The sequence below is a fragment of the Hakea prostrata genome, chromosome 1 (genome assembly GCF_041222555.1).
Source record: "Hakea prostrata isolate BN-2017 chromosome 1, UWA_Hpros_2, whole genome shotgun sequence".
In the NCBI taxonomy this organism is placed as follows: Eukaryota; Viridiplantae; Streptophyta; class Magnoliopsida; order Proteales; family Proteaceae; genus Hakea; species Hakea prostrata.
In genome coordinates this window covers 73,370,407-73,392,545 of record NC_142600.1, presented here as the reverse complement: position 1 = coordinate 73,392,545, position 22,139 = coordinate 73,370,407, and the positions used below count along the sequence as shown (strand labels likewise).

The following is a 22,139-nucleotide window of genomic DNA, read 5'->3' as shown; positions in this document are numbered from 1 at the left end:
TATACAACTCCTGCAAATAACAATCAATCATGCTCATCTGTATCTAGAAAAAATAAGGATAACCTGTACAGAAAAGAAAGAAGATCAACTCCTGGACTGGAACAATAAGAGGATACAGAATTCAACACTTTCTAAAGGAAAAAAATTAAAAGAAAATAAAGGCAGCTGCTTCGAGTTTTGCGTGAAACTTTGATAGTTCTTCTGCTTCTAAACAGCTAACTGCATCACACCACTAACAATCAAATGGAGACAGCACTGGAGAAGCAGATTGTTTTGATATAGAACATGTTAATCTCTCCGTCTTATGCAACTCCAATGTATACTGACAAAAAAAAAAATTTATACTTCAAAAACATAGGACCTTTACAACATGACACCTATAGTTGAATCTAACTACAAAGATGACTTATCAAGCAATCCCATGTCTCCATACCCCTTTGTCCTACCATGGAACATGTCTACTCTAGCAAGTCTCATATTGCTACTTGTTCAGGATTGGTTGAATACCATCACCTGCAAAATTTTAAAAAAGAGGTGCTTGTTCACAAATCCACAGTTTTCAGAAGTTCAGTTAGTGTAAAGAAAAAACACAATAAACATAACATGAAAGGGATTGCCCCTTCAATAAGGAGACTGAGATTATAAAAGAGAATGCTGCTCAGAGAAGAAATGCGAAACTCGTTTGCTGGGAACTATACAATTGATGATCAGGTCTCTGGTTAGGAACTGAATGCATAGCCCAAGCAAACAAATACTTCAGCCTCATTATCTTGAAGAGAGCAAGTTGTCATCTAAACACGGCAAAAACAAAAATCTACCCTACCTGATCACATACAGGGCATGTGTGACTTCTTTCCATCCATTCAAGAATGCAGGCAAGGTGAAAATGATGTTCACATTGCGTGAGAATTCTTGGGTTCTCCTCATCATACTCTGCAGGGAAGAAACATCTTAAGGTTTATGGCAGCCATTCTTAGTTCAACTAGAACAAGAGAACTAGAAAGTTATACATTGATGTGAAAAGGTGGTTAATATGATTATGACTCATGCAATCATACGCAAGAATTGGCAAAAAAGGCCAAAAGTAAAATACCATCATTACCTTCAAGACAAGTGGGGCAAACATCCTCCTCCTCAAATGCTGAAACAATAGGTTCATCCAACTTTGAATGTTCAACTTCAGACTCCTTAGCAGAAACAATTGCAGAGCTTTTCTCTATCTTGCATCCTACTTCTTTCATATTCCCACACACAGTGGATGTCTCAAAACCACTGACACAGACTGTTTCTCCATCGGTCTCAGTTTCTGTTGTCAGCGGTGCATTGTCACTCTTGTCAGCACTGCTTCCCTGAATGACTGGTGGAGTTTGTGGACGCCCTAAATCCATATCATAGGGTAAGGGTGCAGGTGGTGCTCGGTAAGTGTCAGGTGTTGATGTTTCCAGATCTGTATGGACAAGAAGCCCAGAAGAGAGTGTGGAGGCTGCAGCATGGTGTGCTGATAACGGCTCACGCTCCTCCGATCTTCGTGGACACTGTAGACAGGGTATCAAATTGAAAAAGAATATCTGAACATAAATACAATCTCAAGGAATCCCTTTCTTTTATAAGATAAAACAGTGATTACTTCTCCCAAATAGTCAATTGGCTATAGCAACAAATACAAGCTTTGCAAATCCATTCTAAATCAACCATAAAAATCCAAAGAGAGACAGAATTAATAAGGGGAACTAAAAGGAACATCACCAATCCAATCAAAGAGGTAAAGGCTAAAACTCAATAAAAGAACAATTTTGTCAAATAAATTACTCCAATCAAACGAAATTTCAGATAGATACATTTGAATGGGGAAAAAATTCACCCAGCAGTTCTAGCCAGGACTTCAAATTTTTAAATGTAGCCATCCATTGGGCATCTTGAATCAACATCCATTACAAATGTCCAGATATTGCGTTTACAAGCTGTCCTTGTTTCCAGAACACAACGTGGATCCTTTACCACTAAAAACCAATATCTGCAATCGTGATTTCCGGAGACCATCCGTAAGGGCATCAAAAATTTACCGTAATTTAAAGGAAACCAATTCAAAATAAATATGATTCAGAGAACAGCAAAAACTAACATAGTAATACACTGGTGTTGCATTATGTTGAGATCTTCTGGAAGAACAACAGCAGCAGCCACCCATTTCCTTCAACTATCTCCAATATCCAGAAGAAACTTTCCACAGTTGGTACATTATTTTCCTTTCCCTTCCCAAAAAAGACCAATATAAATACCATCAGAGGAAAATACCACACAACCAAAACAAAAGATAAATCAAGACAGAAATTATGAAACAATATTAAATACACAATCTCTAGAAGTATGAATAACTTGGCTTATACAAGTACAACAAGAATAAATGTAGAAGATGTAGATTAAATGCAAGAACTACAAATACATGGAGAAACTTCTGTCAATGTAGAGGTAGCCGCACAAGTAGCCTACCCGATTTAGTTGGGATAACAATTAGTTGCCAGTTGTATAATTTCTGCCTATCCATAATGAATGCAGGAAAAATCAAAAACCAACCTGGTGATATTGTCCAGAAAACCCAAAAACAAGTGGAAATTGATTTTGGTATACAAAGTCATTATAACATTTTTAATAGACAGGTTTCCTCGCATTTCAACACCTAATAGAGAAAATTTTTAAGAACTAACCATGTTGAGAGGAGATGGACATGAATATCAGAATCTGACAGGAACTAATTTTATGGGCAAGAGACCGCTGACTGGACACAGCCCCTGTAATAGTGGAATGATTAGAAAATTCCAAAAATGAAACTATTCAGTTTGAACAACAAAGAGCCATTAATCAAGTCCGACAACGAGTTTTCCAACAAGCCTTGCAAGGAGCTCTAGGAACTCTGAATAGTTGTTTGATTTATGTACCATCAGTGCTAATATTGGCATGTTTGGGGCGATGAAAGAAATAACTGATTGGGAACCAATGAAAGAGCATATATGCACATACACATGGATGCGATTCTTTCACTCAAATGCGACAGGGTTGTATTTAGCATGACTCCTATATCAAAGAGCAGGGGCCACACAACCAAGTCATGTTTGTTTTGCCTAATTTTACAACACACATCCTCTTGATTGTACAGTTACTTCAAAACGTGTTATCTTTGCAACTTAATATAGAGAACTCTGTGTGATGGATGTATATGTATTTTAATTAGTCAGATATTTGAAGTAATAAATATTTAGTAGATAGAAATATCAGTCAGACAAATAGGGAGCCAAAAAATAATTAGGATATATAAGAGAATCAACTAACTACAAACTGATCATGTCGCTGTGTTGCTAACAATCCTATGAAGTTCTTAAGCAGTAACTCATCTGCAAGCAATAATTTATTAGACAGCTTCCCCACAAGAATACTTCATATGCCACCTAGAAATGTGTCTGTAAATCCTATTCTATTTCTTTTATCACAATTTTAGGTGCTGGTAATCCAATGTTTCATTCTGTTTGCCATTTCTCTTCCACAAATCTTAAACAAGCAGTGAAAGCAAAGCTTACATGTAGTAAGAAACAACAAGTATTCTAGGTAGATAATATAAACAGCAATGCAAATATCGGAAAATTTTGATCACTCGCCCATACTCAAACTTCGCTGCTCAAAAGTAATTCCACCCAAATGAGTAAACTTTCAGTTCTCTTTCTTCCCTGCTAATTTCAAATCCTAAAATTAACCCTGCTAACCTAACTTCCCACAGCCTCCTCCAATGACTACCCACTCTTACATCTTTCTCTAGCATCATCTCCAATGGCCCCTCATGAACTCTCTCCAGCATCTCACCCTCCAATCCCCATGCCATTCCCTTCAGAATTCCCAACAGTTAGCTACCAGGAAAGCGAGCAAACGGACTGTCTCCCTATCCCACTCTTTATATACTTTATCACCTGTCCTTGTCTTCCAAAATGCAAATTTTCGCAAAGCCACTTTTACCACTTCCATACTTTTCTTGTATGCCCTCTAGTTAATGAGATTAAAAAAAGGAGGGAGTTTCGGGACTAGAGGCAGTTTTGCCTAGGTCACTGCATCAAGTGGCTAGAAAAACTGGAATTTTAAAGTGAGTTTGACAAGTAAATAATCTTCCCTTTTCAGGACATTTCTCCACTGTTGAAAGCAATTTCAATTGTGAGTTCACAACCATTGCTTTATATGAATTTTCCCTCCCAACTCATGTTGATAGGAAGGAAAACCTGATCATGAATGCATCAAAAGCATAAGCCCTCTCAGAGAAGCTTTATTATCTAGGAAGTATGCTAAATTTACCCATTATATGGCCTCTTTTACTTCTATGGAGAAGCTTTAGGGTCAACCAAATAAGGAAACATAGCTTAAGGGTCAGCCAGATAAGGAAACAGAGCTAGAAGCCCAACGGAAGCTTCAGGAAAACCAGTCCTCATTTTCATCCCTTTGCCCTCCCATTCTACATTCGGATATGTGTTAGCAAAGCAACACAGAGAAAACGAAAACAGAAGAGATTACACAAAAGACACAGGATTCACGTAGCTCACCCGAAGGCTATGTCCACTGGCAAGCTATGTGATGGTTTCACTATGAGAAGATAGAAGAAAAATCAACAGTAGCATGGCAAGTACAACTCAGTAATAGCTTAGCACCAACCTAATACTCACTAATAGGACTCCTGAACTTACACAACACAAATGGTTTGTTTTGACTACTGCATCACCAATTCCAGCAGTATACCATTATTGTTGCACTGGGAACGGGGAAACATAGCAAAGACAAGCATTAATCGTAATATACTAAGAGAAGACATACAGACACAAAAAATTAAAACCTATGATTAGCTAAGAAAAGATTGAAGCAAAGCTACATAGAACTATTTTATATGCTAGCGTTTGAACCTCGATTCATATATAAATATGAGTGCATGCAATTCAACAGAAAATAGACAGCAAATCTTTTAAAAGATCTTTGAATTCATTATCGTAAACAAGTTACTACTAATGTTCCTTATATGTTTCATAACCATTGACTCCATAAGAGATCATGGCATTGTTGCACAACAAGAAGACATGCCACTACTTCAATTCATGTCCATGAACTTGTGCAAAGAATACCCATCATTAGCCAAAGTTTTTCTTCCTTAGAATGTGTAGTCCAGCATTGCAAGTTAAAGTACCTCATTTGGGCATATTAAATCAAATGTCCAAAACTTGAAGGCAACTCAATATTGTAATTTAAAGAAGAGAAACATAAAAAGGAAAAAGTAACAGGCAGATTCAGTATACTTGTTGATGTAATATCACTTGACTGGTTGGACTGGCATGCTTGGCTTCGGAGACCCAAACCCAAAAAGAACCTCCAGTGATTTCTGGGCCAACAAGTGTTGGGAGTTGGATCATTTTGTAAATTTTTATTTCAACACTACAGTTGTTTCAGGTTACTTGCAGAGACGTTTGCTAGAGTTAGAACTTGAGTCACTTTATATTCAATTTCATCGTACAACAAAGATATGTGTCATTCTCTCCTCTTTTAATCCAGCAATTGATAACTGAATAGAAGTTTGAGTGTCATTTCTCAGGGTGCCTGATTGTACAACCTCTTTCCCCTTCCCCCTCACAGACCCACCCTCACTAGTAATTTGCAACCCTCAAGACCCATGTGTAAAAGACAGCATCAATGCCCACAACATAAAAGATTATAAATATGAATAACCAAATAAGACAGTAAGAATAGTAAACAAGTACTTTGACTGTGAGAAGGCACCAGAAAAGAATTGAAACTGCCAAATTTCCAAACTACAATTATTCTCAATTTGGTTTTTCAGATAATTTTCAACTCCTGTAATTGTTTAATATGCACAATTTTTCTTGAGCATTTTTCCCATATTTAGGAGCTAATTATTTTCTAGTGCCTTCTCATTATCAAAATATCCCAGGTATGGTTAATGTTGACGCTCACTCTTCAACTCCTAACATTGTTATTAGTACACACCAGACACTTCAAAAAGGAACCTGATGATGATAACTCATTGGAAAAGACAAAATAATCTGATGAAGATAAAGTCGTTGAAAAGGCTCAAAATAATTGAGTGGATCAAACAATTTCACTAAACAACGAATATGCATTGACGTCAACCATACTTAGATTGCTTGTGATCCGAAAATAACTATTTACTCCTTCCCCCCCCCCTCCCCCAACTCCCAATTTCATGACTTTCTAAACCTGCAGCAGATAATGTTAAAGGACAAATTTGACTTTACCAACACCTTGAAGGCAGATACATTATCGATTCATTCACAAAAAACATTAGCAAACCAAATCTGCAGCAGATAATTTTAAAGAACAAATTTGACTTTACCAACACCTTGAAGGCGGATACACTATCAATTCATTCACAAAAAACATTAGCAAACCAACACCTTAAAGGCGGATACACCATCGACTGATTCACAAAAAACATTAGCAAACCAAATCTGCAGCAGATAATGCTAAAGGACAAATTTGACTTTACCAAAACCTTGAAGGCGGATACACTATCGATTCATTCACAAAAACACAGCAAACCAAGTAAGAAGTACCTTTTTGTCCTCCGTATAGCTTCCAGCACGTAGATATTGTTTCCTAAGTATATTCACTCCTTGCCCACTATTCCACTAATCAATCTCACTTTTTGGGTGACTCTACCATATGCTGTCATCTGGGAAAATACCAGTACTTTTTAGCTTCACAATTGGCAAACAAAATCTGCAGAGACTTGATCCAAACAAATGGGAATTAAGTTATAAACTTAATAGAGATTCATTAAAGTTGTCCAATTAAGACAAACCTAAGGTCACCAATAAGATAGAACTGAATATGTTAGCAAACATAAATACTTTACATAGAAGGAAAACATTAAATATGCAAATGAGATAAAACTGTATATGAAAGCCACATAGTTTAAAAATATATATATGTAAACCACCTAAAATTCTCCTATTTACGCAGGAAAAACTTTGAAAAATGCCTTATCTGTTGACACTTTTTCACGAAGAAATATTATAAAAGAATCATTTTTCTTTTTGTTTAGAAGAAGAAACACTAAACTAGTCGTCAAAAACCTTGAAACGGTTGCCCCTCCCAATTAGTTATCCCTTTAAACTATGAAGTCGAATTTTCTCGATTAATTTATTGATACTCGATCAAACTAAAACCAACAAGAACATCAAAGTATTCAACCGCAACAGTATATGCAAACATCATAAAGACCAGAACCATATACGAGGAGTTCCTCTGAATTAAAGAAAAGAAAAATGATCGCATAACAAAAAAAATGAATAACTACGAAGTCCGAAAGGCCATTTTTACAGAGAATTGTAAGAATCAATAAAAGAAGAACATCGACTTAATTTACCCTAGCAAAACGAAAAACCAAGCCAATTTGGAGTGACGAACGAGAACATAATCAAACGACAACTCAAAAAGAATGGACAGGGCAATCAATTCTAAAACTAACATATTCAAACTGAAAAAAATAAAAGGAAGAAAGCAATCCAGTTCATTGGATCTAGGGAAGAAGAGAAAGCGAACAATTTAAATCCCAAAAAGAAAAAATGAAATTCAGTGACTTTTCCGGCTATTACAGCTTTGATGAGTCATCAAGCAAGCATGAAACAACGTAGGGCATCAGAAAAAGGGAACGTAACAACAACGAAGCAAAAGCTACAAGAAATTGAAAAAGAGCAATTGGATTAATTCAAGGAGGCGAACAGTTCTTCCAATAGAAAAGCCAGCTAGTAGAGTTTATACCAGTAACCGAAAATCAAACAAAAAAAGATAAACGCCAACTCACCTCCCTATGACAGAAGAAATCGAATTGGCGAAGTCAGTTTGAGTCTTCCCATACCAAATTCGTTCTCAATGGAAGACAAATGCAGGGGCTTTATCCCTCTGCAACCCTTCTTCTTCCCTCTCGGCTCTCGAGGGGAGAAGGCTAAATTGAAATAGTGAGAGCACTTCACAATAAAAACAGAGAAAAACTTGAGGGGCTTAAAAATTAAAATGAGAACGAGTATCTTTCGTACCAAAATTCCAAAAATAGGTTTTGGCCCTTCGTGCGCTTTTTTTCAATTTTACAACCACCATCACCTTTCAAACGTGCACATTGATGAAATTGATTAATATCATGTTTATTTTCTTATAGATTTGTGACAAGTGTCTCAACATTACATCAAAAGATTGAGATTTATTTATAAATTATATCATTTTTTTTTAAATTGAATTACAATTCTATGATGTCACTTATAAATAGATTTCAATCATTTGATGTGATATTGGGACACATGTCCTACATCTATAAAGAAATTGATACTCCACTTCTTATATTTCGTGGATAAATTTCTTCATTTCATGCGGGGTATAGTCCCTCATGAAATTTGAGCGGTCGGTTCTATCTAGTTTAACTTAAATTAAAAGGTTTCGATCTACCAATGGATCGACCGGTGCAAAATTATTTGAAAAATAAAAATATAAACAAATCTAGATCCTCTACATCCAGGCAAGGCACTGATTGGTCCCTTTAGAGGCATAATGCCCTATCTGTGGTACCATTTATTCACATAATTTACCCCTAATACCCCCATACGCCCAAAATTCTCTCTCACAACCCACCTGATATAGGTCACGTGGGGCTATCTATGTCAGGTGGGCTGCGAGTAGGGGTGTCAATGTTGCAGTTTGGGGTGGTCTCTGTGTTTTTAGACGGCTTTACAAACACAAACTACAATGGGACCTACAAGTAAAATATAATAAAATATTTTTAAAAAATCTCATCACTTAATACGGTGAATCTCCTATAGTTTGTGGTTGTAAAGCCATCATGTGCATCATCTCAATTTTCGAAGCCCTAGACGATCCGTTATGTAGAAAGCTTCAAATGACTCAGCACATTACGTGATTACGTGTGTAATTTCATCATGGTAGTTATCCATACCTTCACATCAACTACCATTGGTATTGATTGTGTGGGCCATAGGGCCATCCTTTTCATTCTCAGAATGTCCATATGCTTTATGCATCCGACGGTCGGGTGGTAAGGATCAGGATTCTGATGATTGCGATGAATTATGAAGATGTGATGTGTATTGGACCTATTTGAAACCAAATCATTAAAGAGGTCTCATTTTGATCAATTTGAGCCGTATTTCTTATTATTCACTTGTAATCAATTCACTTTAATCTTCTTTCACTTCTACATTTATATGTAAAGAAAGAAAATAAACCAAAAAAATTCTACTTCTTTTACATTTATATAATCATCCAATACAATACAAGATGAACATCTTATTATTTGTTTTTCCCTTTTGATCGAATATATTACTCATTTAGTAACAAACAAAATCGTGAAATACAGAGGTGGAGATTTATAAATTTTTACATATACAAAAATGTTAATTTTATCCGTTACTCTAACTATCACAATTAAATATATCCCACATTTCGTTTATAAAGAACAGACCCACAATACTATATGAAGAGAAAATTATGATAATGATGTATAATCTTCTTTCCAAGAAAAAATTAATGTTATTCTCTACATTCACTCTTTTAGGTAATTAAGCATATTAGGCTAGAGATGAAGTGGTTAGCCGTCATATTCATAATCGGCATAGAAAGGAAAAATAACTACACAAAAATATTAGGAAGAGGTTCTACCACACAAGCAATGCAAGTTTCATGTTAATAGATATTTTAAGAAACATAAAAATAGTGAAAATAGTAGTCAACAATTTTGTATAAAAAGGTAATCTTTTGGCTATCTTTTCTTGTAAATTTTATCCATTTATATGTAAGTGACATGATTTTGGTAGCTGTCAAATTTTTTTGAAAGAAATCCTAACTAATTTTTTATTCACCTAGCTTGTTGTATATCTATGAAAATAACCATCGCCATAATACATCCAAATAATCTAGGTTGGTGCTAGGGTGGCCTAATTCAATGAGCTCACATCATTTTCTAAGATTCAAGATTTAAAATATCATCATAGAACATCATGTTAGTCAGGTGATTTTAAGAGACATTTCATCTCATCTCGGATATTGTATCAAACTAGACAACATATTTCAATATAATCCAGTAGAGAGACATCAATATGTAACGTTTCGATTGTATCTAACGTAAATACATATCAACTAGTAACCTTGACCACCACTGCTCTCTTGCTTCGTGTGGTGGGTTGCACTGTTGCTGGTTGAGGTAATGTTAACAGTGACGACGAACAGAAATGAGATGAAGGCAACTGTGGATTGAGATTTCATATCATTTTAAATTGGACTAAAAAGATACACTCCTTTAATCATGCTTATAAAAAACATGGCAGTGCTAAAGTCTCATGTGAAATTACTTTTGAGCAGATCGTCTTTTTTTCCTAATTTTTTGAGGGAAGTGCTGGACCGGGAGAGCAATATAATGACCAGATATCATGTACAAGAAAATTTAGCCTATTAATATTGAGCAAACACATCCATGCACTGCCTAATGATATGCACATTACACAGGACCATCACTGTACAATGGCAACAAACTCAGGTCTTCAGGTTTTCATCAGTGAAAATCTTCAGATCTCAATTACAGAATACATTAACCAGGTTCAACTTAACTTAGCCAACTACAAACATGGTTAGAAAGATAAATATCATAGAGCAGATCATTAGAATCAGGATTTGGTCCATCAGTACTCACAAGAGCCAAATCAAATGTACTAATTCAGGTTAGGGGGTGACATATATCATATATATGGTATTATACAAGCATTTATATAAACCCTCTCCTTGGACTCAGTATTCCGATGCTTGCCATTTACTAATCCATGGCTTTCAATTTCTTTGCAGCATGAATGAATCCCATGATCACTTCAATCTCGTCCAAATGCTGATGAATGGCCAATAAAATAATAATCAGATGTAACACATGATAATCATATGCGAAACGGAGAAAGGAAGAGGAGTAGAGAGGAACCAGTGATGAGAAGTGCCGCTTTACAGCATCCAACATTTGCTCCCTTGATGGATTAGGATGATTGTTCCTTGCCTACAGTAAAATTCATCCCAGTCAAATCCCAGCAAAGAAAAACAAAGTAAGAATAAACCAGTAAGAGCAAGCAAGCCAGTTAAGATTTGTAACTCATTTGGTATGCCTGCATCCAACCAATAAACAACTTGCTTGAAACATGAAATACTTTTTATCAGCAGGGTAAAAGAAACCATTAATTGCTATACACATTACTGCAACTGAGATCCTCCTTAAAGATTTGGATCAGCCAGCATGGTAAATACCCACAACTGCATTGAATTGGACTGTGAATAGACTCACCAAGAATTATCAGCAAAACTAGAGAACTAGGGAGTATCTTTATGGATTCTCACCACAATAAAATAAGATTTATTGTGACCTGAGAGGTGATATACATCAACAAATTATAAATATCTGTTTGATATGTCCAGTAGAGCCACAACTGCCATGTAATTGACAAGCAATTTCTTCTCAATTACAACTCTTAATAAAAAAATACGTGAACCTATACAGTATGTCAAAGAAGTCATCTGTGCATAAACACAAATTCACCACAATTTACTAGTTCTAGAATTGCAGAACAAAATAACAAAATTATAAAAGGTTGAAATAAATGAAGTTAGTGAAACCTACAAGATCAAACCGCTTCCAATATCTCCACAATGAATTTGTTCCTAGCTTTTCCAACTTCACCCGCTGTGATCCAAGACAAACTCTGATATATAAGGTCAACTGCTATATAAACTTTACTTTACCAAAGTATAACATATCAACATTCTGTATAATGTTTTCTTTGATTTCTTACTACCAGTTGGGGTTTGTGGATGTTAGATTGTATTTCCCTACAGTGGCTTCTATTACTTGATTTGGCAGATATCCAGGGCCTCGTATTCCTCACTCTTGGCTTGCTTGATTTGTGGAACTGAATGCTACTTGCTGCCCAAGAAGACGCAAGGTGGAAACCTTATGGTAAGAAATAATAAAGTTCAACCTCAAGAAATTCACCGGAAAATTATTTGAACATTAACTTAGAGAGATATTGCTCCTTCTCACCCATGTCTGAGCTACTGCAAGAGTTATCTAAATCATGATCATCATCGTCATCTTCATTTCCTGTGGGTGGTTCGAGCACACTCAAAGCATTCCTTTGTAGTTTAACTTCTACTCCATTCTTCAGAACCTAGAACCCCATAAAGAAGGTGGTGTGTTAACAACCAACATCAACAAAGAAAGTAGGTCAGCAAAAGAAAATCCAAAATTAAATTGCCCTTCCATTTATGAGCACAAAGGCACCTAAGAGGAATACAGAATGATATTCCAAATAAAATGATTGTTATGAGGCTCTTGATATTCGATTAAAAGCCCAAAATCAGAGGAACTTTTAGAATCCTGATTTAGTATATGCAAGTAACAAAACAATAGAGCCAGCAGAGACTGAGTGCAAATACAGTTGGATTCTGATGGCTAAGCTCTAAATTTTCATGGGACCATAAATGTAAACAGCTTTAGAATATTTCATCCATTCAAGTGGTCCAAGTATCCTAAAATATTCTACTGATATTTTAGGAGGCAACGTAGAGAGCCCATGCCATAGAAGGTGTGAGTGTTTATATAAACGCACTACCCTAGATTTGGGGTTAACAAATTTAAATGAAGAAAGGCAAACCAGAAATAAATTCCCTATATGTTAAAGGACTCTGAATTAGAATCTTTGATCCCATTCAAGTGGTCCAAGTATCCTAACATATTCTACCTATATTTTATGAGGAAGCTTCCCATTTAATTGCCTTTGTGTAAGGTAGACGGCTCATACCATAGAATGGTGTCTACTTACATCATGAGCCTTCGGATAATAGCATGTTTTGATTGTTTTCTCAAACCCCCTCGTCCCCCAACGGGGCAACGGATAAAGCATTTAAATTACATCTAAGTATAAAAAGAACAAAAACGAACATCCATATATTACACTGTGAAGAAGACCGAAAAGAAAAGTGAAATACCAGCCAATGCCAGCCGCCAAGGCCAACAGCCTTCTTAACAACTCCTTGCAGACCAACCAACACTGACTTTGTTCGGTTGTTTCCCGTAACAATGACTTTCGTGTGCCGGGGAAGGACAGAGAGCTCCTCGTCACCACTTTCTTCACGAAAAGGAGACAGAACCCGAGAAGAACACACCTCAGCTTCCAACATTTTCTTGATAAAATCGGTTCTTGCCCAGGAAGATCCAAATGGTCAAGATACTAGCAATCCAGTGAAAACTGGAGAATTGGCAGAACAAAACCGTTTTGTACGAGTCAGAGGGCCACGGATTTTCTTACTAACATTGTCCAAATTGAGTCATTTTATTGTCATTGATCCATCAATCAACCTGCAAATGAGGAGGATCACAGCAAATAGGTGACAACTTCTACAGGCGTACACGCGTTGTAATCCTATGAATGAAACTTGTAATTACTTACCTCTGACACCACAGAGAACACTCAAATGCACAGAATCAGAGGTAATGAAAATACCCAATTCCTCCTATTCACGGATTTAGTTGATGGAAAATAAATGACAGTCAGTTGTTTCATTTTAAAATCATGTCGTCTAAGTCCCTCTGAGTTTAAAAACAAAAGATGACATCACACTGTAACCTGGAAGAAAGAAAAAAAAAATCTTGAAATCAGATGGCTTCGTGATTAATCGGGTTCAAAATCCGAAGACATTGAGCTCTCCTTGCAAAACACAAGTGCAGAAACTTACATTTCTCACTTTCTCGGATTGTAATTCCACGCAATCAATTGAATAATCCGCCCTATCCAGAACTGAATTCCAAAAAGGAGCTTAGCCCTGAAGCTCTGAACAGCTTTAAACGATGTTCTCCGGAGACTAACTATAGAAACCTCACGTTTTTCATTTTTCTACTCTTATCCGTATCCTGCATTTCAACACAATTAGCAGATTACATTGATAAAAAGAAGAAAACAACAGCAGAGATCAGAATAAGTAATCTACAGTTAACAAAAACAGGAATGAATTTTTGGAGATCCAAAAGTTTAAAGGCAAATGCCTATATACATACAAGAAGTAAACTAAAATACCTCTTTCCAATTCTCAAATTCGAAGAAAACAATGACAGATTCGCCACAAAAACACGAAATGCAGTCGATTTCCAGATTCTTGATGAGCTATAAGAGGCTTCCGGCATCGAAGAAATCAAATTCCAAGCACGGATTAAGGCAGAGAAGAGAGAGAACTAGAGATAGATATGTGAATAAATTTTACAAAGCGGATTGGATGGAAGAGAGTTGGAGTGTGAGACGCTCGTTTGCTACCATCAAGAGCAAAAAAAACCCTCACAGATCGCACAGTTGCTGGACTTGGAGAGTGCATGTGAGAATGTGCAACTTCCAGAGAGAGAGAGAGAGAGAGAGAGAGAGAGGAGAGAGGAGAGCTGCAAGTCTGCAACACACTCCCTAAATGCTTACCAACTGCCGTCGAAAGCCGAAACTACCTCACCGTCTCCCTGTACGGTCATGCCTTTTACAACCAGGTCCACCGGTATATCCGGTTACGTTAGTCATCGGATACTCAGACAGCAATGGAGTGAGCCGTCTCTCAACTCGGCTTACGTAATTCCGTAGCCGGCTCGAGTAGGGAATACTTTCATATCTGTTTTGAGTTTTCTTTTTCCGAATATATCCTTTTAAAATATTACATAAATACCCTTTTTTCTTCTACACCGGAATATGATACTTTATGATCTTAAAATTTTGTTGATAGATAAGTATTTTAGAGAAAAATAAAACTAAAGAGATAGATTTAATAAGATGGCTTCCAATTATAGAACTCGATCAAAAATCTATTTCTTCATCCACATAATTCAAAGTTCAATTTCAATTTTTTTTCTTATTGTAAAAGAAAATAGATATAATGACAAATTAGTTGCATAAGTTAAAAGTAAATTATAAATTACTAAAAAATAAAAATCGAAGCCAACACCGAGCTGTTTTAGTGGTGAAGGGTCGATTTCACATGGATTTGCGACTTTTTAGTTTACGGCATACATTTTTTTTTTGGTAAAGTACGACATACATAATTAGTAATTTAGAAAATTAGTTGTTCATAATTAGATAATTTTCAAAGCAAATTGTAGAAAAGTATATATAAGTCACTTGAACTAAGAATTTGATAATAGGTATTACAACTAAACTTTGACCCGGTTAGGTCAAGTTAAAATTCAATCCCTAATCTTGATTAAAAAAACCAAATTTGCAGGAAAGATGAGTAGAGTTAAAGAATTCGATTTTCCAAATATTACTTTATCCGGCTTATTCCGGTCCAGCCGTTTGACGCCAACCAATCTTTAGTTTTGAAATTTGAAAATTTGAACTCGGCGAATTCGAATTTTCTGAAAATTGACAGCGGCGTTAAGAGCGACGAGCCAACTGAAGTCTGAAGGCGAAAGCCACTTCAAGAAATAGGTGATGTTCACCAGGAACCGGCTACTTTGGTGAGAGATGAAAATGGGAAGTACGATTACGTGTCGTAAAAACAGCGGTTGGATCTGAAACGTGTCAGGTACATACCTACCTACCGTGAGATCCCAACTGTTATAATTAGTTTAATTTGAATGTTGACTTGGGGTCCGGTCCGGTCCGGTGTCGCAGCTGGAACGCACTTTAGCGAAAGCCCGAAAGCCCGCTTTAGGATTTTGGATTTTGGATTTCAAAAAGATAAGTATGGGGCCCCACATGGATCGCATTTACTTCTTCTGTCAGTATTTCTCCGTACGATTCTTATCAATCTCTTCCCTTCCGTTGTTTCTCTTTCCCTTTTGTTCGCTTTCTTTTCTGGTCCCCTAAGCCATGGATTGTTTCCCTCCAAGAATCCCTGTTTTTGGTAAAAATTTTCCCTCCAAGAATCGGCGCATCCAAACAAGGCAAGGAGGCAAGGGGACAAGTAGTGCAGTGCATTCATGTATGGTCTATCGCATGGACTCTAATAATTGATGATAAAGTGGACACCAAATCACCAATATGTTTTATCGTTTAATGTTTCGCGTCGATATCACTTTCATTGATGTTAGGTCATATGTATCAATTTTGCTGCATAATCATAGCGATATCATATGCATTGTGTGATTTTAGTAAAGGGTAATAAAGTCCAAAAATGACCTCACCACTGCATATGCCAATCCAAACCAACGAATGAGCGACCTTATGAGATGTACTTGTTAGCATATTTCATTTATACCAATTTACTCCAGCTCATACTATTAAAAGACTATATAATATATCAATAATCCACTGTTCTCTCCATTAATACTCAATGGTCTCAAATGATTGGGAGATGAATAAAACATATAATTCATTTGGAATTGTCCGAGATACCAAAGTAAAACTTCTATTAGAGCAAAAAAAAAAAAAAAAAGTGTTTCATATATTCAAATTTCTTTGCGCCAGAATGTTTGAATGGAGGAACCTTTTTAAGCTCATGTAACTTTGAAATTTATGATTCTAATACTTCTATATTATAAACTCAAATTAATATCCAGTAGCTATATACATAAATATAAATATAATGAAAAGTTGTATAGTTTTTTAAGTGATATTAACCTTCCATTTCAAATGCTTCATCCCTTGAACAATTTGGATTTTTAGTTGACCCATTGGATACTAAAAGTTGAGCTTTAAGTAATAAATTGTTTTGCCTTCTTTTATTTGCATTTTTGTAGCCTCTTATAGTCCGTTTTTTTTTTTTTTTTTTTTCATTATATATTTGACGTTGATTTTTTGTCAATTTGTTTTTGTTATTGTATTGTAAAAAAGAAGTCATTAAATGAATGGATTAAGAAAGTTGGTAAGCATGACAATGAATGGATTAAAAGATCTAGCCCCATATACTTCAAAAATCCAGCCCCATAAAATGGAGTTAGACAGATGCAAGTATTATACTAAGAAACTGTAGTTTATCATTATAAAATCAAAACACAACAGTGTAGAATATTCTGACTTGTGATATAATTTTAGAGTAAGGAAAAAAATAAATGAAATATATACTCAGGAAACCACCTGATTAACAATCTAGAATCTAGCAAATATGCTCCTGAATCACAGAACAACACACCAATAGTCTAATTATAGAAAAATATTATTGAATTGCACAACAAAAGTCTAAAATCCAAAACCCAAATCAAACCAAAAGTTCTTTGATTAATCAGATCATATGGATGGTATAAGGCATCACATATTTATGATATTGGACCCTAAGTGAAATAAAATATAAGTCTAAACTATCATAAATTTTCAAATTTATTGGATACTGTTGATGAGTCCTTAACTGACCCAAACCCTTGAGTAAACATTCAAACTATCAATCAAGTCTGGTAATAATTTATCTTACCTTGACTGAGACTTCAATGATTCACCAATATTATTACATTCTCACGGATAAAAATTACATTAACCAATCCAAGCCAAAATAAAAGCATCAAAATTCAAAAAAATTCAGTGGAATAATACCAATTAAAAATACAAAACATCTAATCATTTCTCATGGATACATACTCAATCAATCATATTTTAGAAGGGTCTTCAAGAGTTAGATAGATGTAATAACTTTACTAAGAAACTGTAGTTTATCATTAGAAAATCAAAATACAAGAGTATAAAATATTTTAACTTTTAATATAATTTTGGAGGAAATAAGAACAATAAATGAGAGGTGCACTCAGGAAACCACTTGAGTAATAATTTAGAATTTAGTAGATGTGCTTCTGAATCACTAAACAACACATCCAGGAAGACTATGTAGTTGCTCTTAGATTTTGGTGCTTGCGTTTTGAAAGTTACTCTGAAAAATAGTACAACAATTGAATCTGATTGGTACTGAACTGTAGTGCTTGATGTTAATTTTTTTTTATCACTATTCACCCGTTGTTACAACAACAACTTTTTATGTTATATATAATCATGGTTGAAGATACAATACAACAAATTTTCTTGTTCTATAGACTTCATGAATTTCATTTCCCTCTTAGAAAAGATTCAAGATTCAATGTCTAATTTCCAATGTTAGTATAATTTGAAAACATCCGAATTCATGCATAGTAGTTACACAAGTGCATCAATTTGACTAATGATCCTCACAAATATTATTATTTTAAATCCATCGAATCGATTTAATCCCCAATAATGATTTTTTTTTATGAAATTCCACCGTTCTTCTATATTAGTCGATCCAATCTCTAATATTCTACCAAAAGATCAATTTTGAATAAAGAAAATTTTATTCTTGAGGAACTGATAGCTTCACAGAGGGGCTAATAAAGTAGCTTTATAGAACAAATATACTATATCAAAAGACAAAGAAGAGAATACCAAAACATTAAGGATATACACAGATTGAACTTGATTATATAATAATATTATTACATTCAAACAGAATCAAACGATATTCTATTAGTTTCCTTTTATGAATTTAGGTGGTCTTTAGATTTTTTTTTCATGAAATAAAAATTTTCATTTACTTATGAAAAACATGTATAAAGAGAGTTATAATCAGGGAACGGAAGTTCGCCGGATTTCGGGGTTTCGCTGGTTGGCGAAACCAACGAAACCCTTAAATCTCGGTGAAAGTTCGCCGAGATTTGTGGAAAATGTTGATTGGATTTCGCCGGAAAAATGAGGAAACTGGGGCACCAAGCTTGATTCCCTGATTTCGCCGGAAAATAGGAAACCAAAGAAACTTGTTCTGCTAATCTGCAGTTGCTTTTCAGAGCTTCAGGGGCACCAAGATGAAAGAGAGAGAAGAAGAAGAATGAATGAATAACGAAGGGAGGTAGAAAATGAGAAGAGAGAGAGGGGTAGAGAGATGCCTGCGTGGTGGCAACGTCCACAGCCACCTGCCACTGATTTTCTTTCTGAACTTGGACTTCTCCTTCTTCCCCGGTCTCTGCTGGTTTCTTTGATCGTGTTAAAGACGGCTTATTCTCTTCTCTTCTACCACAGAAAATCCCAAACGGTGAGTCAAAAGATTTAACGGCACACCAAAGGTTGTTGTTTCAGCAAAAATGGCGAATTTCCGGCGAAAGGGTGCTTGTTTTGCCGGATTTTCCGGCGAAATCCTGAAATATCGATATCGATCATTTTTTTATTTCGCCCACCGGCGAACTGGGCTAATTTCGCCGAAATAACTTTCCATGGTTATAATAATGGACAGTTGGACAAAAATCCTGGCTTTGAAGTTTATCATAAGCAAGTTGCTTCAGCCAACATAATTAGACCGGGTTGAAAGGAAAACCAAAAAACTTGGTTGAGCCTGATTTTTTTTTTTAAATATTCAAAACAATGTGGGTTAGGTAGTCTTTAGATATTGCAATGTTTTTTAATTCATTATTTTATTCTTTGAAGGTTGAGATTTAGAGACATGATATTCTTAATTTCAGCTTGTTTTAAGCACATCAAGACAAATTTTATGATGTCATATAAAAAAACTTTGGAGAAGAGGTAAAAATAAGATATATTAATTTTGAGCAATTGCACCGGCACCTCTAAATAGAGGCCTTAAAGCACTGATATTTCACTTTATGTTTGAAAAATACAAACACTAAAAATTGAATTTTCATTAGACACATTAGTTTAATATGTCACTGAAAATTGTTAAATTATTATTTATTTTATTTTAATTTCAAAATATTTTTATCAAATATTATATAAAAAAAAAGGTAATTTAATAGTTTTCAGTGACAAATTGGACTAATGTGTCTAATAAAAATTCAATTTTGGGGTATTTGTGTTTTTCAAACATAAAGTAGCGTCAGCGCTTTAACGCCCTACCCTCCATTTTTGGGTGCCAGTGTAATTTGCTCTAATTTTTTTTGCCTAACAAATAAGTGACATTTATAATACTTGTTAATGATTAAGTTCTTCCTCAAGAGGGTAACATACTATTTCATTCTTTGGACCAATATGTCTTCTCCCATAATGGAATGACGGACATGTCATCTTATAAGGGAAATGGCTTTTCCCCCCAAAGTTGTAGTTAAGGCCTAAGGGCATACAAGTAACACTATAACACACGTACTTTCTCTAATTGTATATTCACATGTCGCACTATTGTTATCTATAAAATGGAGGTTTGAATTCAAAACTTTCTTGCACCTTTTCTTTTCTTGGTACCAAACCAATTCATTGAAACAAGAAGAATTCACAGGTTGCTAGAAACAAACCTCCAAAAGTCATTGATTGGACAACAACCACTCGCTATTACTTGTGACTTCGAGGGCCTTCCTAGCTAGGAAATGGGCTCGCCCATTAACGCCCATCAACCATTGTAGAAACAAAAGTAAAAACGAAAAAGAAAAAAACCAGATGCTAGCTGCAAAATATCATCCATCACCGACGAATGGGGGGTTGGAAGGGTGGCACTGTTCTCGCCTGTTAGAAGGCGAACCAGCTCCAAACAATCTAAGAGGACTTGAACATTTGTAACTCCCACCCTTTGAGTGTGCATCAACCCAAAGCTAATTGCCGATGCTTCACCTACTAAAACCTTAGAAAAGGGGGAAGGAATTGAGTCAGAGTTGACTTAAATCTCCTTAAACTTACTATTTCTAAATATGGATTATGTCACAACTCTAAATCTTCTACTTTTGAAGGGTAGATGTTTGTGATTTTCTTTACATTTTTCTACCACATATTAAGAGGGAGTTTCATTTCTAATTTTTCTTGTACGAATTCAGAGATGGACATCTTTCTTAATGTATGATAGAGAAATGTAAAGAAAACATAGACATTTGCCCGGTGAGATAAATATCTGAATTCAACTTTTACCATTGTACCATGAATGATGCTTTGACCGTTGTAATTATTTTGTATTTTGAATTGATTGCTCAACTTAAAAGTCTTAAAGTGAAAGTAAAGTTTTCAGTTAGATGGCAATGAGGTATACTGTCTCGAATCTGGAAACCAAATACCAAGTTGATGGCTTCATCGATCATTTCTACATGCAAAGCCCAGAACCCACCATTGGTAACTCTTGGATTGGTATTTTTACGTTTCTACCACGTTGACCTGTCAACCGCTCTAACTAACTTGTTGCTTTTCTCTTTATTAAATAAAATTAACAACCCCATTTATTGCAATAATCCCAAATCCCCAACCACTAATTGATTTTTCACCTTTAATCAATTAGTGCACTACAGTGTTACATATTAAATGCGAAACACTAAAGTTGAACCCTTTTGACGAGAGACAGGTGTACGGTACTTCATCATTCACATCGTACACCGCCAACCTTCACTCCTGATTCCCATCCAACGTGTTATAAGCTAATATTTGCCTTTCTTTTCTTCTTCATAAAATCGTTTCATTCAATTTTTACCATAATGTTTGGTATAAAAAAGGGTAGAACTGATCTTAGCCCATGAATGTTTCCTAAACTGTCAAATTGGTATCGAATGCCACCAGTGACACGATCAATGATTCGAAAGGATTTGAATCTCCATGATGTGAAGAGTAACAATTATAATTACCCATAATAAGAGTAAGTCTACCAATGGTGGGTTAGTTAAGCAGTTAAAAGTCCAAACTCCCATGAAATGGTCTTTAAAAAATAATAATAATAATTATTATTATTATATGACATCCCATAATTACTAATATAATTAAATTCATCACCTAAAAATCCCCGCTGTGGTAGATGATATCCGTCCCTTATCAAATCTGAACCGTTGTGGTCGGTTCGCTTTATCTTTAGATGGGCTAATTTTGTAGCCGAGTCTAGCTAGGAAGGCCCTATCCTTGACAAGTAGGATGATTTGGTCTAATTCCACTCCTCGGCTTCTTGAAGCTTGTATTCAGGATGTCTTGGCCTCTTGTCCCTTTTTTAATTAAATCTCTTTTTACAAAAAAAAAAAAAATCTCCGCTGGTAGATTCATCCACCACAGCGGACGCGGGTAGAACCACCAGTTTATAAGCCGGGGTTGGCAAATCAAAAAAAAAAATCTATCACCTAATGTCGATTACTTAAAATATTATTATAGAGCTCTCTAACGTTGCCAATCCAA

The 22,139-nt window shown here is 35.4% G+C and overlaps 2 protein-coding genes across 11 annotated transcripts; both read right to left on the bottom strand.

The window, feature by feature from the left end:
* LOC149029936 (putative E3 ubiquitin-protein ligase RHB1A) lies at nucleotides 1–8,026 on the bottom strand. Of its 7 annotated transcripts, none has more exons than XR_016171215.1 (7): nucleotides 7,865–8,026; nucleotides 6,612–6,777; nucleotides 2,123–2,252; nucleotides 1,103–1,535; nucleotides 824–933; nucleotides 434–513; nucleotides 1–322 (listed from the first exon to the last, which is right to left on the bottom strand). XR_016171215.1 is itself a non-coding variant. In XM_089142260.1 (7 exons), exons 4-7 carry the CDS (start codon nucleotides 2,186–2,188, stop codon nucleotides 490–492), a joined length of 633 nt encoding a protein of 210 aa, XP_088998386.1. In that variant the 5' UTR covers nucleotides 2,189–2,252; nucleotides 2,706–2,789; nucleotides 6,612–6,777; nucleotides 7,865–8,026; the 3' UTR covers nucleotides 1–489. The 7 variants fall into 7 exon arrangements, 6 of the variants coding, with proteins under 6 accessions (XP_088998386.1, XP_088998388.1, XP_088998384.1 ...); XM_089142260.1 differs by adding an exon at nucleotides 2,706–2,789 and having other exon boundaries at nucleotides 1–513; XM_089142262.1 differs by having other exon boundaries at nucleotides 447–513.
* Nucleotides 8,027–10,514: 2,488 nt separating this feature from the next.
* LOC149029935 (uncharacterized) lies at nucleotides 10,515–14,579 on the bottom strand. Of its 4 annotated transcripts, none has more exons than XM_089142253.1 (9): nucleotides 14,169–14,579; nucleotides 13,831–14,005; nucleotides 13,545–13,721; nucleotides 13,084–13,453; nucleotides 12,137–12,263; nucleotides 11,889–12,046; nucleotides 11,717–11,779; nucleotides 11,030–11,101; nucleotides 10,515–10,942 (listed from the first exon to the last, which is right to left on the bottom strand). In XM_089142253.1, exons 4-9 carry the CDS (start codon nucleotides 13,273–13,275, stop codon nucleotides 10,874–10,876), a joined length of 681 nt encoding a protein of 226 aa, XP_088998379.1. In that variant the 5' UTR covers nucleotides 13,276–13,453; nucleotides 13,545–13,721; nucleotides 13,831–14,005; nucleotides 14,169–14,579; the 3' UTR covers nucleotides 10,515–10,873. The 4 variants fall into 4 exon arrangements, with proteins under 4 accessions (XP_088998379.1, XP_088998381.1, XP_088998382.1 ...); XM_089142255.1 differs by having other exon boundaries at nucleotides 11,892–12,046; nucleotides 14,169–14,577; XM_089142256.1 differs by having other exon boundaries at nucleotides 11,889–12,019; nucleotides 14,169–14,576.
* Nucleotides 14,580–22,139: the final 7,560 nt, after the last annotated feature.